The 20,001-nt window shown below is 49.0% G+C and overlaps 1 protein-coding gene and 1 long non-coding RNA gene across 2 annotated transcripts in view; both read right to left on the bottom strand.

Annotated features, from left to right (window-relative positions):
* Positions 1 to 1,826: 1,826 nt before the first annotated feature.
* On the bottom strand, positions 1,827 to 14,063 carry LOC148130328 (uncharacterized). The gene is made up of 5 exons (XR_015749685.1): positions 13,984 to 14,063; positions 12,530 to 12,641; positions 9,469 to 9,562; positions 3,921 to 3,990; positions 1,827 to 2,039 (listed from the first exon to the last, which is right to left on the bottom strand). It is a non-coding gene; the product is annotated as an uncharacterized LOC148130328 (long non-coding RNA).
* Positions 14,064 to 14,135: 72 nt separating this feature from the next.
* Positions 14,136 to 20,001, bottom strand: part of LOC113429521 (disintegrin and metalloproteinase domain-containing protein 9-like) — a 31,788-nt gene continuing 25,922 nt past the window's right edge. The window contains exons 12-15 of the mRNA XM_087967510.1: positions 18,552 to 18,744; positions 16,933 to 17,038; positions 14,288 to 14,471; positions 14,136 to 14,201 (exon numbers count right to left, since the gene is read on the bottom strand). Coding sequence (XP_087823636.1) covers positions 14,136 to 14,201; positions 14,288 to 14,471; positions 16,933 to 17,038; positions 18,552 to 18,744 — 549 coding nt within the window. The remainder of the gene's footprint in view (positions 14,202 to 14,287; positions 14,472 to 16,932; positions 17,039 to 18,551; positions 18,745 to 20,001) is intronic.

The following is a 20,001-nucleotide window of genomic DNA, read 5'->3' as shown; positions in this document are numbered from 1 at the left end:
ATGAAAATAATTCCCAGCGTTGCAATAAAACAAGACTTGTTTTTAAAATAAGCGTGTGTTCGTAATTACGGTCTTGGAAGCTTTGGTCAGAACAACCTGTGGAGCTTCTCAGTCATCCAGGTGATGGTTGTCCCAAAGGTGCTTTTGTCAAAATGCAACTGGACTTTTTTTCTTCTTCCTTGAAGACGTTTCGCTTCTCATCCAAGAAGCTTCATTCGGTTCTGACTGAAGAAGCTTCTTGGATGAGTCAGAAGCGAATGAAGCTTCTTGGATGAGAAGTGAAATGTCTTCAAGGAAAAACAAAGTCCAGTTGCCTTGTGACGAAAGCACCTTTGGGACAGCCTGGACGACTGAGAAGCTCCATTAGGCATTTTTCTCCAATTCTCCAGATCTTGAAAACTTCCCTCGAAAACCTCCAGCAAATGGAGCACTGCTTTCCATCCCGAGCTTTTGCGATGGGCACTTAGCTGATGACTGCTCCTCGGTGGACCACTCCGGATCCATTTGTTCCCTCCGTGAAACTCTTGGGCTCCTGTATTCCTTGTGTTTACTTGTTTCAGACTTAGAACATAGGGGCAACTCTTAAAAAGGCCGTGCCGGACATGTGAACTCGCCATCAATCCTTTTGAAATTTGGGGAGTTTGTCTCAAGACTCGTGTTTTAATCCTGACACAGAATATGTCAGAGCTGGAAAAGGGACCTCGGAGCAAGTGGTGGGACGCTGCCGGTTTTAACAACCGGTTTGGTGAGCATGCGCATGTCTTAAGGCGCTTGCGCTGAAAATGGAGCCTTTAGAAGCTCAGCTGCTTACCTTCCAAGTCAGCTACGCTAAGTAGAACAGCGAGGTGCGTGTGTGTGTGTGAAGTCAGCTGTGCCGCACGATTGAGATCAGCCGCAAAGCAGAAGATACAGGACGGGATAGGGTGGGGCCAACTGATCGTTGGAACAACCGGTTCGCTTGAACCGGTGCAAACCGGCCGCATCCCACCACTGCCTTGGAGGTCTCCTATCTAGTCCAACCCCAACCCCCCGCTTGACGACTAGACTGTTTCAGACAGGTGGCTGTCCAGTCTCTTCTTCACTTCCTCCAGACAAGCTTCCTTGGATCCTACCAGTTGTCCTGTGAACAGCCCAGGATATACAGTACATCTTGTCGCCTTCTGGGTTTGATTTTCCAAATGGTTTGAAAGTGGCAACATCTGCTAATTAAAAATAATAACAACCCCAGAAGTCTTGATCTTCTATTGATGTAAGGTTCCAGTGATAGAAAACTGGCTATGGATCCTTTCCTTCCTTCCTTCCTTCCTTCCTCCTTTCCTTTCCTTTCCTTTCCTTCCTTCCTTCCTTCCTTCCCTTTCCTTCCTTCCTTCCCTTTCCTTCCTTCCTTCCTTCCTTCCTTCCTTCCTTCCTTCCTTCCTTCCTTCCTTCCTTCCTTCCTCCTTTCCTTTCCTTTCCTTTCCTTTCCTTCCTTCCTTCCTTCCTTCCTTCCTTCCCTTTTCCTTCCTTCCTTCCTTCCTTCCTTCCTTCCTTCCTTCCTTCCTTCCTTCCTTCCTTCCTTCCTTCCTTCCTTCCTTCCTTCCTTCCTCCCCTTTCCCTTTCCCTTCCTTCTATCTATCTCATCTATCATCTGTCTATCTAACCTTTCCCAGAAATCCCACCCTTGATTTATTTTTAAACTTCTCTTGCACCTCGGGGTGCTTCCCTCCACTTTCCGCCCATCCCAGCTGGGCCTGGAAAACATCTTCTTTGGCCTCTAGTTCCCCAACGAGCCGAAGATGGGTGTGAAAAAGCCAGCCGCTCCTTAGAAGGGGATCTGTGGCTAATATTTTATACACGTTTTCTTTCTGGAGTCCCCGGAGCAATTCAGGGCTGAGAAAGCCCCAAGGGAGAAGGGACGTTGTCTTTCAAGGTGGAAGCGGCTGAGAGGGGGGAAAAATCGTCCCACAAAACCAAACGATCTCGATTCAGATCCGATTCGGGGTCGGATCTTTTCCTGCCGATCCTTCCGTGGACTCCTCAATCGATTCTGCCACCGATCCCTACAAAAGCAAAGAATCTTGATCACTCAAAGCAACCGGATACTAAGGGGAACTAACATAATTAGACTTTCATCTCACCGTTCAACAAAAGGTTTCAGAGGTCAGTTACAGATTTGCGAATGGTTTTGTTCCTCTCTTCAGGAATTGACCAAAGACTCGGACTCTTCCCTGGACCTCAAGCCCTAGGACCCCATTGCGGCCCATTGCTCTGGACCTTCTTCCGCTTCGTGACTCAAGTCATGGCAGAGATCTGCTAGACGAGCCATGGAGAAGCTTCCGGCTTTTGGTCCAGTCTGAGGTTCTCCAGGCAGGACAGTGGGAAGGTTCTGTTGTGGCCCGCCAGCAGAGCTGGCAGCGGACTCGGACAACGAGGAGGTTGGGAAGGAGCATGGGCCAGTCCTGGAGTCTGGGGAAGGCTCTGACCAGGGCTCTGCGTTGGAGGCAGACATGGGGCCAGGGCTGTCTGATAGTTATCAGCTGCCTTTGGAGTCGGAGATCAGTGAGGAAGAAGAATAGCTGGAGCCTGTTCCCAGTGGGCGCATGCACAGAGCTGCCAGGAGAAGGGAACGGTTAAGGAATAAGGATCGACTCGGGAGTAAAGGCTCAGCTGGACAGTGAATTGCTCCTCCCATAGGGAACAAAAGAGGAGCGAAAGGGGAGTGGCCTGTAGTTTTGAACCCCTCTCGAAAGGCTGTTGGCCAGGACTTTGCTGGAGAGGAATTACCTTCAAATGAAATAAAAGGGGTTTTATTGGGACAAGGAGTCAGCTTCATGCTTTTGGGAAGCCTAGGCGAGAACAGGTTCTCCTGCTGTTCTTCCATCCCCACCCGGAGGGATGATGGGAGCAAGGGTGGGACGCAAATATTTTGACTATCGGTTCTGTGGGCGTGGCTAGGTGGGCGTGGCCAAATGACTGGGTGGGTGTGGCTGCTTTTTTTTTTTTTTTGCAGCATCCCCCCCCAGCTCCATTTTTTTTTTTTTGCCTCCTGGGCCTCAGGAAAGCCTCCTGGGTGATGCAGTAAGACATCAATGGGAATCCAGGCACAGCTGATTGTCCTGCCCCTGGTGGAGATTGACTCCGAGGGAGAGGAGGAACAGCCGACAGGGAGTGGAAGTGTGGCTCCGGAGGTTGTGGAGGAGGCTGCGGAAGGCAGAGGCCAGCTGGGCAGTCAGGGAGACCCAGGCCCATCCCCTCTTCACCCTAGGGCATGCAGGGAGGAACAGAGAAGGGAGCAACGTGGTTTAGGGAGAGGAAGCGGCCATGATCCCCCTCATTGGCTGCAGCTGGGGGAGAATAGTATATAGGAGGGGCGTTTAAAACACAGTGTTGCTAGAAGCAAAGTGTGTTTTGTTTCTGGCTGAGGTTTATCTTGGTTGGCATTCTTCCAACGGACGGCGCCTTGTCATCTTCTTGAAGTTTGTAATTAATTATCCTGGTCCGTCGTGGAAATTCCTTCGCTGCGGTTTGTTTTACTTTTTTTTTTTTTTTTCTCTGTTATCTGTTCTTTGAGTTTGGACTGTATTTCTTTCCTGTGGAGACTATTTTGGAAAGAGTTTAATCTCCAACGGAGAACCATTGAACAGTGGGGCCAAGTTGGAGGCATTAAAGGAAATGTATTTACGTTTGGGAATTTATTAAGTGCGTGCTGCTTCCCGGGTCGTCACACTGAGTGTTGGAACAGCTGGTCATCAGGTGGGGGAAAAATACCAGTTTTTTTTAATTACCAGTTCACCTGAACCAGGCCAAACCGGTAGAATACCACCACTGGACGGGAGTCATAGACCGTCGCACCAAGGCCGTTTTCTCAAAGACTAGGCTTTTCAGAGGAAAGGAGAAGCTCGGGAGGAGACGATCTTTGAAGAGGTGTTGGAGATACTCACAGTGCTTTCAAAAGCAGAATCTATGGGTTCTGGAGATACTTTCTGCCTGAGCAATCCTCCATATCTAATCCTGCAAAAGAGAGAAAGTGTCATGCCCCAGTTGGAACCTGATTCCGAGGGAGAGGTGGAACAGCTGACAGGGAGTGGGAGTGTGGCTCCGGTGGCTGGGGAGGAAACTGGGGAAGGGCACAGTCCGGCTGGGCATTCAGAGGGAAGACCCAGGTCCACCCCCTCTGCATCCTAGGCCACGCAGGGAGGAACGGAGAAGGGAGCAACGTGAGTTGCGTGGTTTAGGGGGAGGAAAGGGCCCTGATCCCCTTCATGGGCTGCAACTGGGAAGGCTGTTTAAAAGGGCAAACTGAGCATGGCAAAGTTGCTGGAAGCAAAGCGTGCATTATCTTGGTCGAGGCTTATCTGGGTTTTGGTGTCCTCCCAACTGTGGTTGCCGCATTATCTTGTTGGCAGTCTGCAATTTATCATCCTGGTCTGTCGTGTTAATTACTTCAGCGTGGTTTATGTTTTTATTTATTTATTTCTAATTAACTTTACTTTGGGTTTGGAATGCATTTCTTCCCTTCGTAGACTGTTTTTGGAAGAGTTTGATCTCCCACCGAGGATAACTGGACATTGTGGGCCAAGTTAGAGGCATTAAAGGGAATTTATTCTACTTTGGTGACACTGTTATTTTTGTGCCATGCCCCTTTGGGTCCTCACAGACCTTTATCTTCCTTTGGTGGGAGTGGCCATTTATGGAAATGGTGGTGGGATCTCTTGGCCGCTTGAGAGGGACTCTCATGGAGAAGGTTCCTCAAACTTCAAGATCAGTTCCATTCCTCCATGCTCTGTTATTTATGAAGTGTTTTCGGTACTCTCTGAGTGTGGTTGTCTTCTTGGAGACGTTTCATGACCCAACTAAGCAACATCATCAGTGCTATAGAAGGGAATGGAGTACTGGCACTGCTACAGCCCTGTTACAGCACTGACGATGTTCTCTAGTTTGGTTATGAAACATCTGCAAGAAAACCACCAAGCTCAGGAAGCACCAAGGACCCCACAATCAACACTAACACTGGACCAACAATCAAACAGCAAACAACACCCCAGTCAAGGAACAGACAACTCCAACAAATAATCAAATAGTAAGGACAATTCTAGTCAAAGAACCACAAAGAAGATTCCCACCAACACTGACAAGACAAACTCATAATTTTAAACCCCGCGGACCAGAGACCCTGGGAAAATCCCCCCAAAAAGTCTGCAGGAAAATCCCCCACCCCGTTTTTCCTACCGATCGATCGTTCTTTATTTGGGATCGCAGGATACCGTCTCCAGCTCCGTTCTCAGGAGGAGAGAGAGAGAGAGACTTTTAGCTTCATGCAAGGAAAGCAGCAGAAGCCACAGAAGTCTTCCTTTCTCTCCCCCAAACTCTGCCAGAAATGAGTCTTTGCCGGCGCAGCCTCTTGGAGCAGGAGGCCTTGCAGGGTCCCAAAGACTCATTTCTGGTGGAGTTTGGGGGAGAGAAAGAAAGACTTCTGCTGCTTTCATTGCGTGCAGCCAAAAGCAGAAGAAGGAAGAGGTGGAAAGAAGCAGCCCGGTGGCCAGGCCAGGCGCGTGGGGCAAGTGGGGCGAGTTCCCCCTCTACGCCCTTTCCCCCCTCCCCTCAATACCTCGTGTTGTTCGCAATGCAAGCGACGCAAGCCTTGTGTTCCCACGGGCCATGTGGACGGAGCAGCCTTGTGTTCCCGTGCAGCCTGGATTAATTGCTTTGGGGGGGACATTTCTCTATGGACCACCAAAATTTTATCACGGACCACCAGTGGTCCCCGGCCTACTGGTTGGCGACCACTGCTCTGTCATGTTTCTTTTCACCCACCCACCCTAAAATTAAGTGAAATTCCACAAATTCTGGAAAAAGCACTGCAGAATCTTTTTCTCTTATTGCCACCACTAAACCTCGTTTAATTAACCTCGTTTCATTTTTCTTCTTCTTTTTAAAAAATCCTTTGTTTCATTATGTCTCTGGGAGAACATCAGTAGGTGAAACACAGAAAAAATAATAATCAGCTGTTTTGATTTAGCACCGCAAGGAAGGCCAACCTGGCCTTGGATTTGATTAAATAATTGAAATGGTTCACTTGGCCTTACAGGCCTCCACGGCTCCTTGTTCTTGGCTCTTCTCTGAAAGTGCTAATCGCAGGTTGTCCTCGACTTACAACCCGAATGGAATCTGCCCATCATAAATTTTGACGGTCGGAAAGAACAGGGTGATTACTTCACCAACCTGATTTTTTCTGGCCTTTCTTTTGCAGAGGTCCTTAAGTGAAACGCAGCGGTCATAAAGCCAGTGTGATTTTGCTCCAAATCAGGAGCCAATGTGTAAAAAGAGGTCAGGAAGCGGGAAATGGCTGTGAATGAAACCCAAGTAACCATCTTGCAGTCACGGGACTTCATGTGGGGGGAGGGGAAACGCGTGTGTGTATGGCCCCCGTTAGAACTTTGAACCTCTCTGGTTACAAAACCAGGTTGCAACTCACTTTAACAACTGCATCGCTTAGGAACAGAAATCCTAGTCATTGTTGTGGTCATAAGTCGAGGACCACCTGCATTGTTAGAAGCCTAACACACCTTGGCGGTGAGTTTATACCTACTCTTTGGCAGGAAAGTACGTGGGATGAATGGATGGGTGCATGCATGCATGGAGAGATGGATGGATGGATGGATGGATGGAGAGATGGATGGATGGAGAGATGGATGGATGGAGAGATGCATGGATGGATGGAGAGATGCATGGAGAGATGGATGGATGGAGGCATGGAGAGATGGATGGATGGAGAGATGCATGGAGAGATGGATGGATGGAGGGATGGAGAGATGGATGGATGGAGAGATGCATGGAGAGATGGATGCGTGCATGGATGGAGAGATGCATGGATGGATGGAGAGAGGCATGGATGGATGGATGGAGAGATGCATGGATGGATGGAGAGAGGCATGGAGAGATGGATGGATGGAGAGATGCATGGAGAGATGGATGCATGCATGCATGGATGGATGGATGGATGGAGAGATGGATGGATGATGGATGGATGGATGGATGGAGGCATGGAGGCATGGAGAGATGGATGGATGGAGAGATGCATGGAGAGATGGATGGATGCATGCATGCATGCATGCATGCATTCATGGATGGATGGATGGAGAGATGAATGGATGGATGGAGAGATGCATGGAGAGATGGATGGATGGAGGCATGGAGAGGGATGGATGGAGAGATGCATGGAGAGATGGATGGAGAGATGCATGGAGAGATGGATGGATGGAGGCATGGAGAGATGCAGGGAGAAATGGATGCATGCATTCATGGATGGATGGATGGAGAGATGAATGCATGGATGGAGAGATGCATGGAGAGATGGATGGATGGAGGCATGGAGAGATGGATGGATGGAGAGATGCACAGAGAGATGGATGCATGTATGCATGCATGCATGCATTCATGATGGATGGAGAGATGCATGGATGGATAGATGCAGGGAGAGATGGATGCATTCATGGATGGATGGAGAGATGGATGGATGGATACAGGGATGATATCCCATCTAGTCATTGTTGACTCCTAGTAAACACATTTTCTCCATGGTGTCTAGTCCCTAACTTGGTCCTCCGTGTTTTCCAAGAGCAACCCCATCACTACTGTGAGTCCATCCATCCACCTTGCTGCTGATATTCTTCTTCCTTCCTTCCAACTTTCCTAGCCTTATGGACTTCTGGATCTTCACATGGATTGATTATCTGCCATCTGGTCAGTTCTTATTGACCACACAGATTTTGTCCAGGAGGATCTGTCCCCAATCTGGTCCTTAAACTTCTTCCAACGGTGTGCCCATTGCCACTCTGACTTAACCCTTCCACCTTGATGTGGTCATCTTCTTCCTCTTCCTGTCCACCTTTCCCAGGATTATGGATCCCTCAAGAGGGCTGGGTCTTTGCATTGGTTGATGGATTGATTATAAGTCATCAAGTCAGTGTGGAACTCTTAGGAACCATACACCTGTTCTCCAGGAGGATCTGCCCCTAACATGGTCCTTCAGGTATTCCAGAAGTTTCTCCTTCACCCCTTAACCAAATCTAACCTCCTTGCTACCGATTGTCCCATTCTTCGTATTTATATTGTGGATTGATGGATTCGTGGCATCAGGTTGGTGATAAATCCTGGTGACCACATAGACACATTTTCTCCAGAAGGATCGACCGGTATTCCCAACCTGGTCCTTCAGCTCTTCTAAGGGTGCCCCCATCATAGCTGTAACTGAGTCCTTCCCCTGTGTTGTTGGTCATTTTGTTCTCCTTCCTTCCAACTGTGGACTTCTCAAGGACTTGTGGACTTCTCAAGGCGGCTGAGTCTTCACACGGATCTGCCATCAGGTCAGTTCTTATTGACCCCATGGGTTTTCTACAGGAGGATCTGTCTTCAACCTGATCCTTCAAGTCTTCCAAAGGTGCATCCCTCAGCAGTGGGAACTGGGTCCATCCACCAACCTTTTGCTGGTCCTCCTCCTCTTCTTTCCAACTTTCCTAGACTTACGGACTTCTCAAGACAGTTGGATCTTGACACCGTGTGTCCAAACATAGGATAAATTGAGCCACCTGGTCATTCATGCCTTGAGAGTGGTGCAGTGCCTAGGGGTGGGAACTCTGGCCTCACAATCATGAGGCGGTGAATTTGATCCTAGGTAGAGACAGACATTTCTCTCTCTGGGCATAACGAGAATACGTCCGCTGAACAAAACTCCGCATTGGCAACAAGAAAAGCCATCCGGCCAGTAAAACACTCCACTTAGCTCCATTCAGTTGCCCAGACTCCACTCCAATGCAAGGGATTATGGGGTCATTCAATGATGATGATGGTGATTCATGCCTTGAGTGAGACTTCTGGATTGATTTCATCCATCATTGACTTATTTCCTTGGCTGTCCATGGTCCTCTCATAAGTGTCCTCCAACCCCAAAGATCAAAACCCTCCATCTTCTTCCTCTCCTTCCTCCTCTTCAGAGTCCAACCTTCACTGTCATAGAGTGTCCCAGAGTATATACGGCACAGAATAACTTGTCTTCTTCTGAACTTTGGTGCATGGACACTTTGGAGATCTGAATGCATCTTCTTCAGGAGTATTCTGTCAAGTCCTAGTCTGCAGCCGTCCTAGTCTCCTGCCATCTCTTCGTTGTCCACCCTAACCCTGGTTGTCTACCACCTAAAACGGAAACCCGTTGTGGGTTTGGTTCTCTCTGCCTACCCTTCGATCAGCAGTTTGTGAGGTAGGTAGTCCTTCTGAAATGGATGAAGCAAGAAGAGATGCTCAGGCCTCCAAGTTGTGGCGCTTTTGAGACGGAAAAGAGAAAGAATGGGAAAAACCTGTGGGTTGTGTTTTTCCCCCCCCATCCTTCTTCTTAGCAAACCGCCACAATACTTTCCCCCCCTTTTTTTCCTCAACTCTGACCCCTTGAGACAAAAGAAGAAGGCCTTGGTCCAGGATGGTCCAACTACTTACCACGTTGGTAGGAACTTCTTCAGCATCCCGGTGAGGGCCAGGAGAAGTAAAGCCACTCCGATAATCGAACCGAGCATTAAGGTTTTTTTCGATTCTGGAAGATAGCAACAAAACAGTCACCTGCACTTCTATCACTGTCTGGTTCGGTTCTGCAACCCAACAAGGCAGACACAGACTTCAGAGGGTAATTAGGACCGCAGAAAAAACCATGGCTACCAACCTGCCTTCCATGGAGGACCTGTATATCCTGCATGAGTCAAAAAGAGGGCTGTGAAAATATCTACAGACCCCTCACATCCCGGACATAAACTGTTTCAACTCCTTCCCTCAAAATGACGCTATGGAGCCCTGCACACCAGAACAACTAGACACAAGGGGAGTTTTTCCCCCAACGCCATCACTCTGCCAAACAAATAATTCCCTCAACATTGTCCAACTATTTACAAAGTCTGCACTACTATTACTATTAATCTTCTCATCACTCCTTATCACCCCTCCCCTCCCACTTGTGACTGTAGGACTGTAACTTTGTCACTTGTATCCTTATGATTTATACTGACTGTTTCCTAGTATGATTTGATGGCTTACTGTACCCTATGACCATCATTAAGTGTTGCACCTGATGATTCTGGACTCTTGACGAATTTATCTTTTCCTTTATGTACACTGAGAGCATTTGCACCAAGACAAATTCCTTGTGTGTCCAATCACACTTGGCCAATAAAAAAGAATTCTATTCTATTCTAACAAGTTGAGCTTCTGACCTCTGAGGTGACCCCAGGACCAGGTGACAGGTAGAAGCATTAGCAGAAGAAGGCTCCGGAGTTGGCCTCCTGGTGTTGTGGCCCACCAGTAGCCAGCACAGCTGGCAGCAGACTCGGACAACGAGGAGGTTGGGGAGGAACATGGGCCAGTCCTGGAGTCTGGGGAAGGCTCGGACGAGGGCTCTGCGTTGGAGGCAGAGATGGGGCCAGGACTGTCCGACAGTTATCAGCTGCCTTCGGATCCGGAGATCAGTGGGGAAGAAGAGCAGCTGGAGCCTGTTCCCAGTGGGCGCATGCACAGAGCTGCCAGGAGAAGGGAACAGCTAAGGAACAAGGGTCGACTCGGGAGTAAAGGCTCAGGTGGACAGTGAATGGCCCCTCCCATAGGGAATAAAAGAGGAGCGAAAGGAGAGTGGGGTTTGCAGGAAACACTTAGTTCAATTCGTTAGGGTGAAGATCTGTTCCTGACGTCTTGCCAAGTAATTGCTGCTACAGCGTGGCATTTGGAAGGTATCGGCCTGGCAACTCTCCCAGCCTGATAAGGTCTGTGGTTGTAATTCACCCTTGAAAGACGGTTTGCTGGGTCTTTGCGGGAGAGGAATTCAACTTGAGCCTAAATAAAAGTGTTTTATCAGGACGAGGAGTCGGCTTCGTGATCTTGGGACGCCTAAGTTCATCCCCACGCCTGGCCTCCTCTTGATATTTTGGATTTGAACTCCCCAAATTCTCAGCCCCAGCCATTACAAGATATTCTTCATTTGTTTAGTGACCATTCCAACTTATGACGGTGGCAGCCTCCCTGTGGTCACGTGATCAAAATTGAGGCGCTTGGCAACTGACTCGTATTTATGACAGTTGCCGCCATCCTGGATCCCCTTTTGTGGCTTTCCGATGAGCACAGTCCAATGGGGAAAGCCAGACCCGCTTAACCACCAAGCTTACTGACTTCACCATTGCAGTGATTCACTTAACAACTTTGGCAAGGAATGTCGGTCCAACGGGGGCCAAATTCACTTCATGTCAGCCCTGAAACCATTTTGGAGAAACTTCAGGGCTGCTGCCACAGCAAGGCCGGCTGTCGCGGTGGGAACATGAGATGCGGGGGACACATAGGGCTCACTTAGCCAAGGGTGGGATTCTACCAGTTTGGACTGGTTCCGTTGTGGTTCGCCAGCAGCCGGTGCAGACGGCAGTGGAATCGGACAGCGGGGAAGAAAGGGGACCAATCAGGGAGTCTGGAGAGGACTCGGATGAGGGTCCTGCATCCGATACAGAGATGGGGCGAGGGCCATCTGGGAGTGGGAGCCTTCGGAGTCGGGCAGCAGCGAGGAAGAGGACCCAGGGGAGCCTGTTCCCAGGGCATGCTTGTGCATAGCTGCTAGAAGGCGAGAGCAGCTGAAGCAGAAGGGGCAACTCAGGAGAAAGGCTGGAAGGTGATTGCCCCTCCCATAAGGGATAAAAGTCAGGCCAAGATGATGAAACCTTTGCAGGAAGCAATGTCGTTCAGTAATTTCCAAGTCCTCCTTGAAGCTCTGTGAACTCGGGTTGTTTTTTTTCTGGGACTTGGGTTGGTTGATGTTATAACTAATTGGACTTCTGGTTTTTTTGGCAGCACTGAAAGGCGGGTGCTCATCTTGGGGAACTAAGATAAGTTCTGGCTGGGAATGCAAGTCATTCCCAGCGTGGCCTTGCTTTTAAAACAAGTACATGTTTCAGTATGTTTGACGAAGCCTGCGTCAGAACAGGGTTCAAGTGAACCAGATGTCAAATTTCCATCTGGTTCGCCAAACCGGTATTTGAACCGATTGGCTGGCCCTGTCCACCCTGCACTGCCCCTCCCCAGAGACGCCACATGGCCTGTTTTCAATGCAGGTCAGTGCAGGGTCCACACAGAGGCTCTGAGAGGGAGTAAAACAGCCCTACCGGAGGTACCAAAAGTCATGTTTCTGGCTTCCAGAGCCCGAGGGAGGCCATTTTCGCCCTCCCAGAGTCCCGAGGGAAGCCTCGGGACTCTGGGGAAGGTGAAAAACGCCCCTCCCGGAAGTCCCGGTAGGCCACGCCAAACCAATAACCGGGTAGCGAACCGGTTGCTGGGGTTTTTGAATCCCGCCCCTGTACCTAGCAACCTAAATGTCGGGCTCAATGGTGGTCATAACTTGAGGACTACCTGTAACGTGTTCGAAACCAAGGGTTTTTGGAAGTCCAACCTTGAGATGAAGGTGGGGAAGCTAAGGAGGAGAAAAAGACCGAAACCAAAGACTCCCAAACAAGACCTGAGGATTCTGGGGTATACTTACTCACACGCTGTGGAGCCGGGCCACTGTCGATGCTTCCTCCAAACCCCCGGACACTGCAGTGAGGAGGGGCCCATCCGTAGCTGCAGTGGCAATTCTTTTTGCTGTTGCAGACCTGAAATGCATCGAGTTTATGACCAGCCAAGAACCGTGTTTCCTTTCCTTGGAGAAGGATAATCTGATTGTGTGGGGTCCTTGGTGCTCTCTGAGCTGGGTGGCTTTCTTGCAGACGTTTCATGACCCAACTAGGTGACATCATCAGTGCTAGGAGGGAGAGAGGATTCAGGAGAGGGAGGAGGAGGAGGAGGAGTGTTAGGGATAACATTGGTTACCTAACTTAGTTTGGGTAAAATAATATATAAACTATGTTAGTGAGTTTAAGTGTATGCATCACTTTAAACTGTAAACCAAGTATTTTGGGTGCGGTTGTAAAATCACCATAAGAGGGAGCAAGAGAGCTCACTGTTCTCCTCGGCTTTTACTGGAATGCTCACAATGAAGGATTGATGGTGATAAACTGCGTGTTTGCTGAAAGAAGAAAAGGGTTTGATTTTTCTTCATATCTCTGACTGCAAAGAGATAGTCACTGGACTGATTGATTGTAAGTTACTGAACTCTTTTCAACACTGGACTTTGCAAACTGAATAACCCTTGGATGGACTGAACTTAGTGTATGATATATGGACTGTTTGACTATGCTATAACTCTTGCTGGAATAAAAACTATTTAACTTGCACAGTGTATCTGTCTTACTGAGTGTAAGCTACTACAACGTTTATCTCACATATCTGCCTGTCTGCTAGACTACCGTGACGTTCTCTGGTTAGGTGTATATCCCTAACAAGGAGGAGGAGGAGGAGGAGGAGGAGGAGGAGGAGGAGGAGGAGGAGGAGGAGGAGGAGGAGGAGGAGGAGGAGGAGGAGGAGGAGGAGGAAGGACGATGATTGTGGGTCCTTGGTGCTCTCTGAGTATGGTTGTTTTCTTGCAGACGTTTCATGACCCAACTAGGTAACATCATCAGTGCTGGAGGGGAGTAGGATTTGCATAGAGGAGGAGTAGGAAGAGGTGGTGGAGGAGGAGGAGGAGCACAATGAGACTGTGGGGTCCTTGGTGCTCTCTGAACTGGGTGGTTTTCTTGCAGACGTTTCATGACCCATCTAGGTGACATCATCAGGGCTAGAAGCAGGTGGGGGTTGTGGAGGAGGAGGAGGAGGAGGAGATGACTACAGGATCCTTAGTTCTCTCTATGATAGGTTGCTTTTTGTAGACATTTTGTTACCCAAACAGGTAACATCACCACTGTAGCAGTGGTGTAATAATACTAGTACCCTCCCTCCTTATAGCCCTGACGATGTTACCTAGTTGGGTCACAAAAGGGGAGGTGAACTAAAACCTGCCCCCGCCAAACTTTCTGGTATCCCGATCTCTTCTCGGAACTTCAGCTCCTCATTACTTACCCCCTGGTTGTTACACTTGGAAAAATCACAGTCATAATTCAAAACTGTCTTGTTGACGCACGACCGATTTATGCATATCTAGAAAAAAAGGAAAAGAAACAATGGCCGGCTGAGGAATTTGGGGAGTTTGAAGTCCACCAGTCTTAAAACAGCTAAGGTTGGAGACCCCTGGCATAGAACGCGCAGGGACACATGAGTGCCAGCCACTCTCTCCTCTCCTGGCAAAGCCAACTCCATTTCTGGGCTCGCTCGCCGTGCCGTATTCCTTTTCCCTCTTTCCCACCCGGATCCTTCCCCATCTGACCTTGCTGGCACCGCAGGATGAGCCATCTCTCGCTATTCCATCATCCTTCCCCTCGTCCTGCAGGTGAGAGATGACACTCCAGCACAAAACGTCCTCAATGGGGGTCTGGAGGATGGAGAAGCCCGGGGGAATTCTGGGAACTTTATGGACATTAGTGCACTGGAGCCTCCCACAGAACACATCTCTGGGAACAAAGACAGGAAGACAGAAGTGGGGGTGACCTTCTCCCGCTGCGCCATAGAGAGCATCTTAACTTCCTGCACACCTGTGTAGGGTTTGCCCATTGCACCGTGGCACATAGGAAAGCACTCCAGAGGGTTAAAGTCATTGCCCAGAGGATCATGGGTTGCCTTCTCCCCTCTTTGGAAGAGCTTCATAGCTCCTGCTGCCTTAAGAAAGTTCAAAACATCCTCAAAGATCCATCTCATCCTGTGCACCCCCCCTTTATTTTGAACTATTACCACCTGGCAGACGGTACAGGATAATAAAAACAAGGACAAATAGGCTGAAAAACAGCTTCTATCCCAGGGCAGAAACTCTGTTGAATTCCACTGTATAGTGCAATATTAACGCAATATCGATTGTATAGAATGCAATTGCCCTCTGCCCTCTTTGGAAGAGCTTTAAGAAAGTTCAAAACATCCTCAAAGATCCATCTCATCCATGGACACTCTTTTTTTGAACTATTACCATCTGGCAGACGGTACAGGAGAATAATAAAAACAAGGACAAATAGGCTGAAAAACAGCTTTTATCCCAGGGCTGTAGCTCTGTTGAATTCCACTGTATAGTGCAACATTAATGCAATATCAGGGGTTTTCAATTCAATGTGTGGAGTGTGAAGGATGTGTGTTTGTGTTTGTTTTCATGGTCATGATGTGCACTGAAGATGGGGTTTGATTTCGTTGTACGGGATGCAAAGACAATAAAGTAAACGAAACTAAAGATCCCAGATTGCAGGGCTGGGCTCCTACCGGTTCGCACCGGTTCAGGCGAACCGGTAGCTCGTTTTATGGGCAGTTCGGTGAACCGGCAAATCCCACCTCCAGAGCCCAAGGAGGCTGTTTTTGCCCTCCCGGAGGTTCGAGGAAAACCTCCGGAGGCCGGGGGAGGGCGAAAACACCCCCCTCCCCATACCCCGTCTTCACTCCCAGGCCAGGGTGGTGCAGGAGGCTGACTAGGCCACGCCCACCATGACCACACCCATCCAGCAACTGGGCAGAGAACCGGTTGCTCCATATATATTTTTTTTGGGAATCCCACTCTGGCCTGATTGGCTTCTGGTGGCTTTTAGGAGGAGGAAAGCCCTGCCTGAATTCGGTAGCTGGCTTTCAGGTTGGGAAGAAAGGAACTAGAGATCCTTCTGCACCTTGATGGAACCTAAAAGTAAAACTCTCCCATCTCTAGCCAGAAATAGAGAGGAGGGAGAGTATAGGAGGTGGAACTGACTTAGCGGCTGGAGAGCCTAAATCAGTACTTTTCAACTTTGGCAACTTTAAGACGGGTGGATTTCGGTTCCTGGAATTTTCCAGCCGGCATGGGCAGACTTCAACTTCTATAATTCCCCCAGCCAACATAACTAGACTTCAACTCCCACAATTCCCCAGCCAGCACAGGTGTGGACCTCAACTCCCAGAATTCCCCAGGCAACATGTGGATTTCAACTTTCAGAGTTCCCCAACCAATAATAGTGGACTCCAACTCCCACGATTCTCCAGCCAGCATGGGCAGACTTCAACTTCTATCATTTCCCAGCCAGCAGGAGTGGGCTTCAACTCCCAGAATTCCCCAGCCAACATGAATTGAATTCTGGGAGTTGAAGTCCACCCATGATAAAGTTGCCACGATTGGGGGAAAAAAAATGTGGCTATACGTAGGAGTTGTCAAACAAAGGACGCTTTTTTTAGTGCTCTTAAAAATGGAAGAGAGTCTACCTTCCTATTTTTCATTTTTTCTAATTTTTCATGATGGGAAAACTTAAAGAGAAACTCCCAGGGGAAAAAAAAAAGTCTTAAAGGAGAAAGGCTTTCCTTCCTACTAAGGCTTTAAAAGAGAATAATGCTAAGAGAACATAATTAGACCTTAATCTCCGAATTCAATCCAGAGGATCAGAGTGGGGTACAAATTTGCAGATCCTTCTTATCTCTTGGAAGTGCAACTACACCCATGATGCAGACTGACTGGGGCATCCTGAGAGTCGAAGTTCCACCCATCTGAAAGTTGCCATACCTGAAAACGACTTCCTGAATCCATCTCTTTTATCCATGTAGTTCCTCTGCTTATAGAAGCGACCGTCTAAAGCACATTTGAGAGATTAGAAAGAGTTCAGCTCATCAAGTCCCAACGCGCCGTCAGAATAACAGAATCACAGAGATGGGACCTTGGAGGTCTTCTAGTCCAACCCCCTGCTCAAGCAAAGGGACCTTATACCCATTTCAGACCCATGGCTGTCCAGTCACTTCTTGAAAGCCTCCAGGGTTGGAGCACCCACCACTTCTGGTGGCAAGGAGTTCCACTGATTAATTCTTCTAACCGTCAAACCTGCCTTCTGATGTGCCTTTCATGCAAGCCAGGAAATGCTAGTTGGGACAACTTTCTCTCGCCACCCCACCCCCCGATGCCCAGGGGTCAACGAGTGGCCTTACTTTTCTGGACACTTTTTGTATCCGGATTTATCTTGGCCGCAGTTACCGGTCCGGTCGCCTTGGAAGTTGACTTCCTTGTAGCAACTGAGTGGAGCAGGCTTGGCAGCTAAAGTTTTGGACATTGGGAAGAGAAAGAGGGAGAGGTCAAAAGTCAAGAGCAAGGTGGAGAGGGAGCCAGCATTTTAGGCAAAGGTTCACAGGAGGTTAATTAGTCCAGGATAGTCATTTTTTTTTCATTTGCAATGTTTCTGTAGATTATGTAGATTTATCTCTAAGCATCTATATCTCTAATAGACCCATCCTCTAAATATATCTATCAATGTGTAGATTTAACACAGAATTATAGATTTATAGAGAGAGAAATATATTTATCTTTCTGGCTTAGAAACCAGGAGACAGTGAGTATCTAACCCTGCCTTATAAGGCATGAAAGCCGGCTGGGTGACTTTGGGCCAATCACCAGGAGATGGTGAGTTCTAGTCCCACCTTAGGCATGAAAAGCCACGCCTTTGGCTAGTCTTAGGCTGGGTGAATTTGCCAATCACCAGGAGACGGGGAGTTCTAGTCCCGCCTTAGGCATGAAAGCCAGCTGGGTGACTTTGGGCCAATCACCAGGAGACAGGGAGTTCTAGTCCCACCTTAGGCATGAAAGCCAGCTGGGTGACTTTGGGCCAATCACCAGCAGTCCACCTTAGGCATGAAAGCCAGCTGGGTGACTTTGGTCCAATCACCAGGAGATGGTGAGTTCTAGTCCACCTTAGGCAGAAAGCCAGGTGGGTTCTCAGGAGATGGTGAGTTCTAGTCCCACCTTAGGCATGAAAGCCAGTTGGGTGACTTTGGTCCAAACCAATCACCAGGAGACAGTGAGTTCTAGTCCCATGTTAGGCATGAAAGCCAAGTGGGCGACTTTGGGCCAATCAACAAGAGATGGGAAGTTCTAGTCCCACCTTAGGCATGAAAGCTAACTGGGTGACTTTGGTCCAATCACCAGGAGACGGGAGTTCTAGTCCCACCTTAGGCATGAAAGCCAGCTGGGTGACTTTGGCCAATCACCAGGAGACGGTGAGTTCTAGTCCCACCTTAGGCATGAAAGCCAGGTGGGTGACTTTGGGCCAATCACCAGGAGACGGGAGTTCTAGTGCCATGTTAGGCATGAAAGCCAAGTGGGCGACTTTGGGCCAATCAACAAGAGATGGGAAGTTCTAGTCCCGCCTTCGGCATGAAAACCAATTGGGCGACTTTCAGCCAATCACCAGGAGGCGGTGAGTTCTAGTCCCGCCTTAGGCATGAAAGCTAACTGGGTGACTTTGGGCCAATCACCAGGAGATGGTGAGTTGTAGTCCCGCCTTCGGCATGAAAACCACTTGGGCGACTTTCAGCCAATCACCCAGGAGGCGGTGAGTTCTAGTCCTGCCTTAGGGATGAAAGCCAGTCAGGCAAACTTGGAGGATGAAAACAAGCCTCGAAGGCCTCCAGGCCTGGGGTGGACTGGCACTGCCCCATCCGAATGCCAACCAGGGCAAACCCTGCTTAGTGACCTTGGGGGGTCTGGAACCCCTCCCCCTCTCCCCACCGACTGCACCTCCGCTTCGCTTTTCCCTGGGAAAGACTCTCCTTGCCTTTGCCAAAGAACGCCTGGCAGTGCCGGTGGATGTCCAGGCAGTCCCCCGAATAGCAGGTGCTTTTGATGCCACAGGGCATCCCGTTTTGCTTGAAGACATCCGGGGGGCAGCTTTCCGTGGCCCCCGAACAATATTCGTCCAGGTCGCAGTCGGAGACGGCTTCCCGACACACCGTTCCTACCTTTAGCAACTACGGGCAAAGAAAGACACGGAGCTCGAACCTGGCTCTTGCCAGGCTCCCCAGGTGGTGGGGATTTAATAATAGAAGAACAGAGTCAGAAGGGACCTTGGAAGTCATCTAGCCCAACGTCCCTGCTCAGGCGGGAGACCCTACACCAGGGGTCCCCAACCACCGGTCCACGGACCGGTAACGGTCCGCGGAACAAGTCCTACTGGGCCGCTGGCTTGCTGGGTGCCGCCATCTTTTTGATGAAAAAGTGCTTCCGGTGAGCTTTTCTGGGTAGCTCACCGGAAGCACGCTTTCACAAAAATGCGGCACCTCGTGAGCTTTCCGGTAGAAAGCCATTTCAAAAAAGCTCACGAGCACATCTTTTTGATGCGCTCCACCGGAAGCTTTTCCGGGCAGAAAGCAGAGGTTGGGGATCACTGCCCTACACCATTTCTTACAGATGGCAGTCCAGTCTCTTCTATAGAAACAAATAAGTTAAGAAAAAAGAGTAAAGGGATAAAGATGGAAGTCAGCAATGGGGTGCCACAAGGGTCCGTCTTAGGCCCAGGACTCTTCAATATCTTCATGAACGACTTAGATGAGGGAATAGAAGGGGAACTTATCAAATTTGCAGATGATACCAAGTTGGCAGGAATAGCCAACACCCAAGAAGATAGGCTCAAGATCCAGATGGACCTTGACAGACTCAAAACACTGGGCCGTATCTAACAAAATGAAATTCAATGTAGAGAAAAGTAAAGTCCTACACTTAGGCAAACAAAACCAAAACTACACCTATAGACTGGGTGAAACCAGGCTCAATAGCAGGAACTGGGAGAGGGATCTTGGAGTCTTAGTGGACAACCGGCTAAATAGGAGCCAGCCGTGTGCAGCAGCAGCCGCCAAAAAAGCTAATGCAATCCTAAGTTGCATTAACAGAGGGATACAATCGAGATCAAGTGAAGTACTAATACCACTCTGTAAAGTCTTAGTAAGGCCACACCTGGAGTACTGCATCCAGGTTTGGTCACCACACTATTAAAAAAAATGTTGAGTGTATGGAAAAAGTGCAGAGAAGAGCAACCAGGATGATGAGGGGAGTGGAGGCTCAAACATATGAAGAACGGTTGCAGAAACTGGCCCTGGCTAGTCTAGGGGAGAGAAGGACCAGGGGAGACAGGAGAGCATCTTCCAATATTTGAGGGGCTGCCAGAGAGAGGAGGAGGAGGTCAAGCTATTTTCTAAAGCCCCTGAAGGCCAGACAAGGAATCATGGATG

Source organism: Notechis scutatus, chromosome 5 (genome assembly GCF_049901735.1).
Source record: "Notechis scutatus isolate UNSWTSFEM ecotype Mainland chromosome 5, rNotScu1.2, whole genome shotgun sequence".
Taxonomy (NCBI): Eukaryota; Metazoa; Chordata; class Lepidosauria; order Squamata; family Elapidae; genus Notechis; species Notechis scutatus.
Note: the sequence above shows the minus strand (reverse complement) of the source record. Positions and strands in the feature narration are given on the sequence as shown.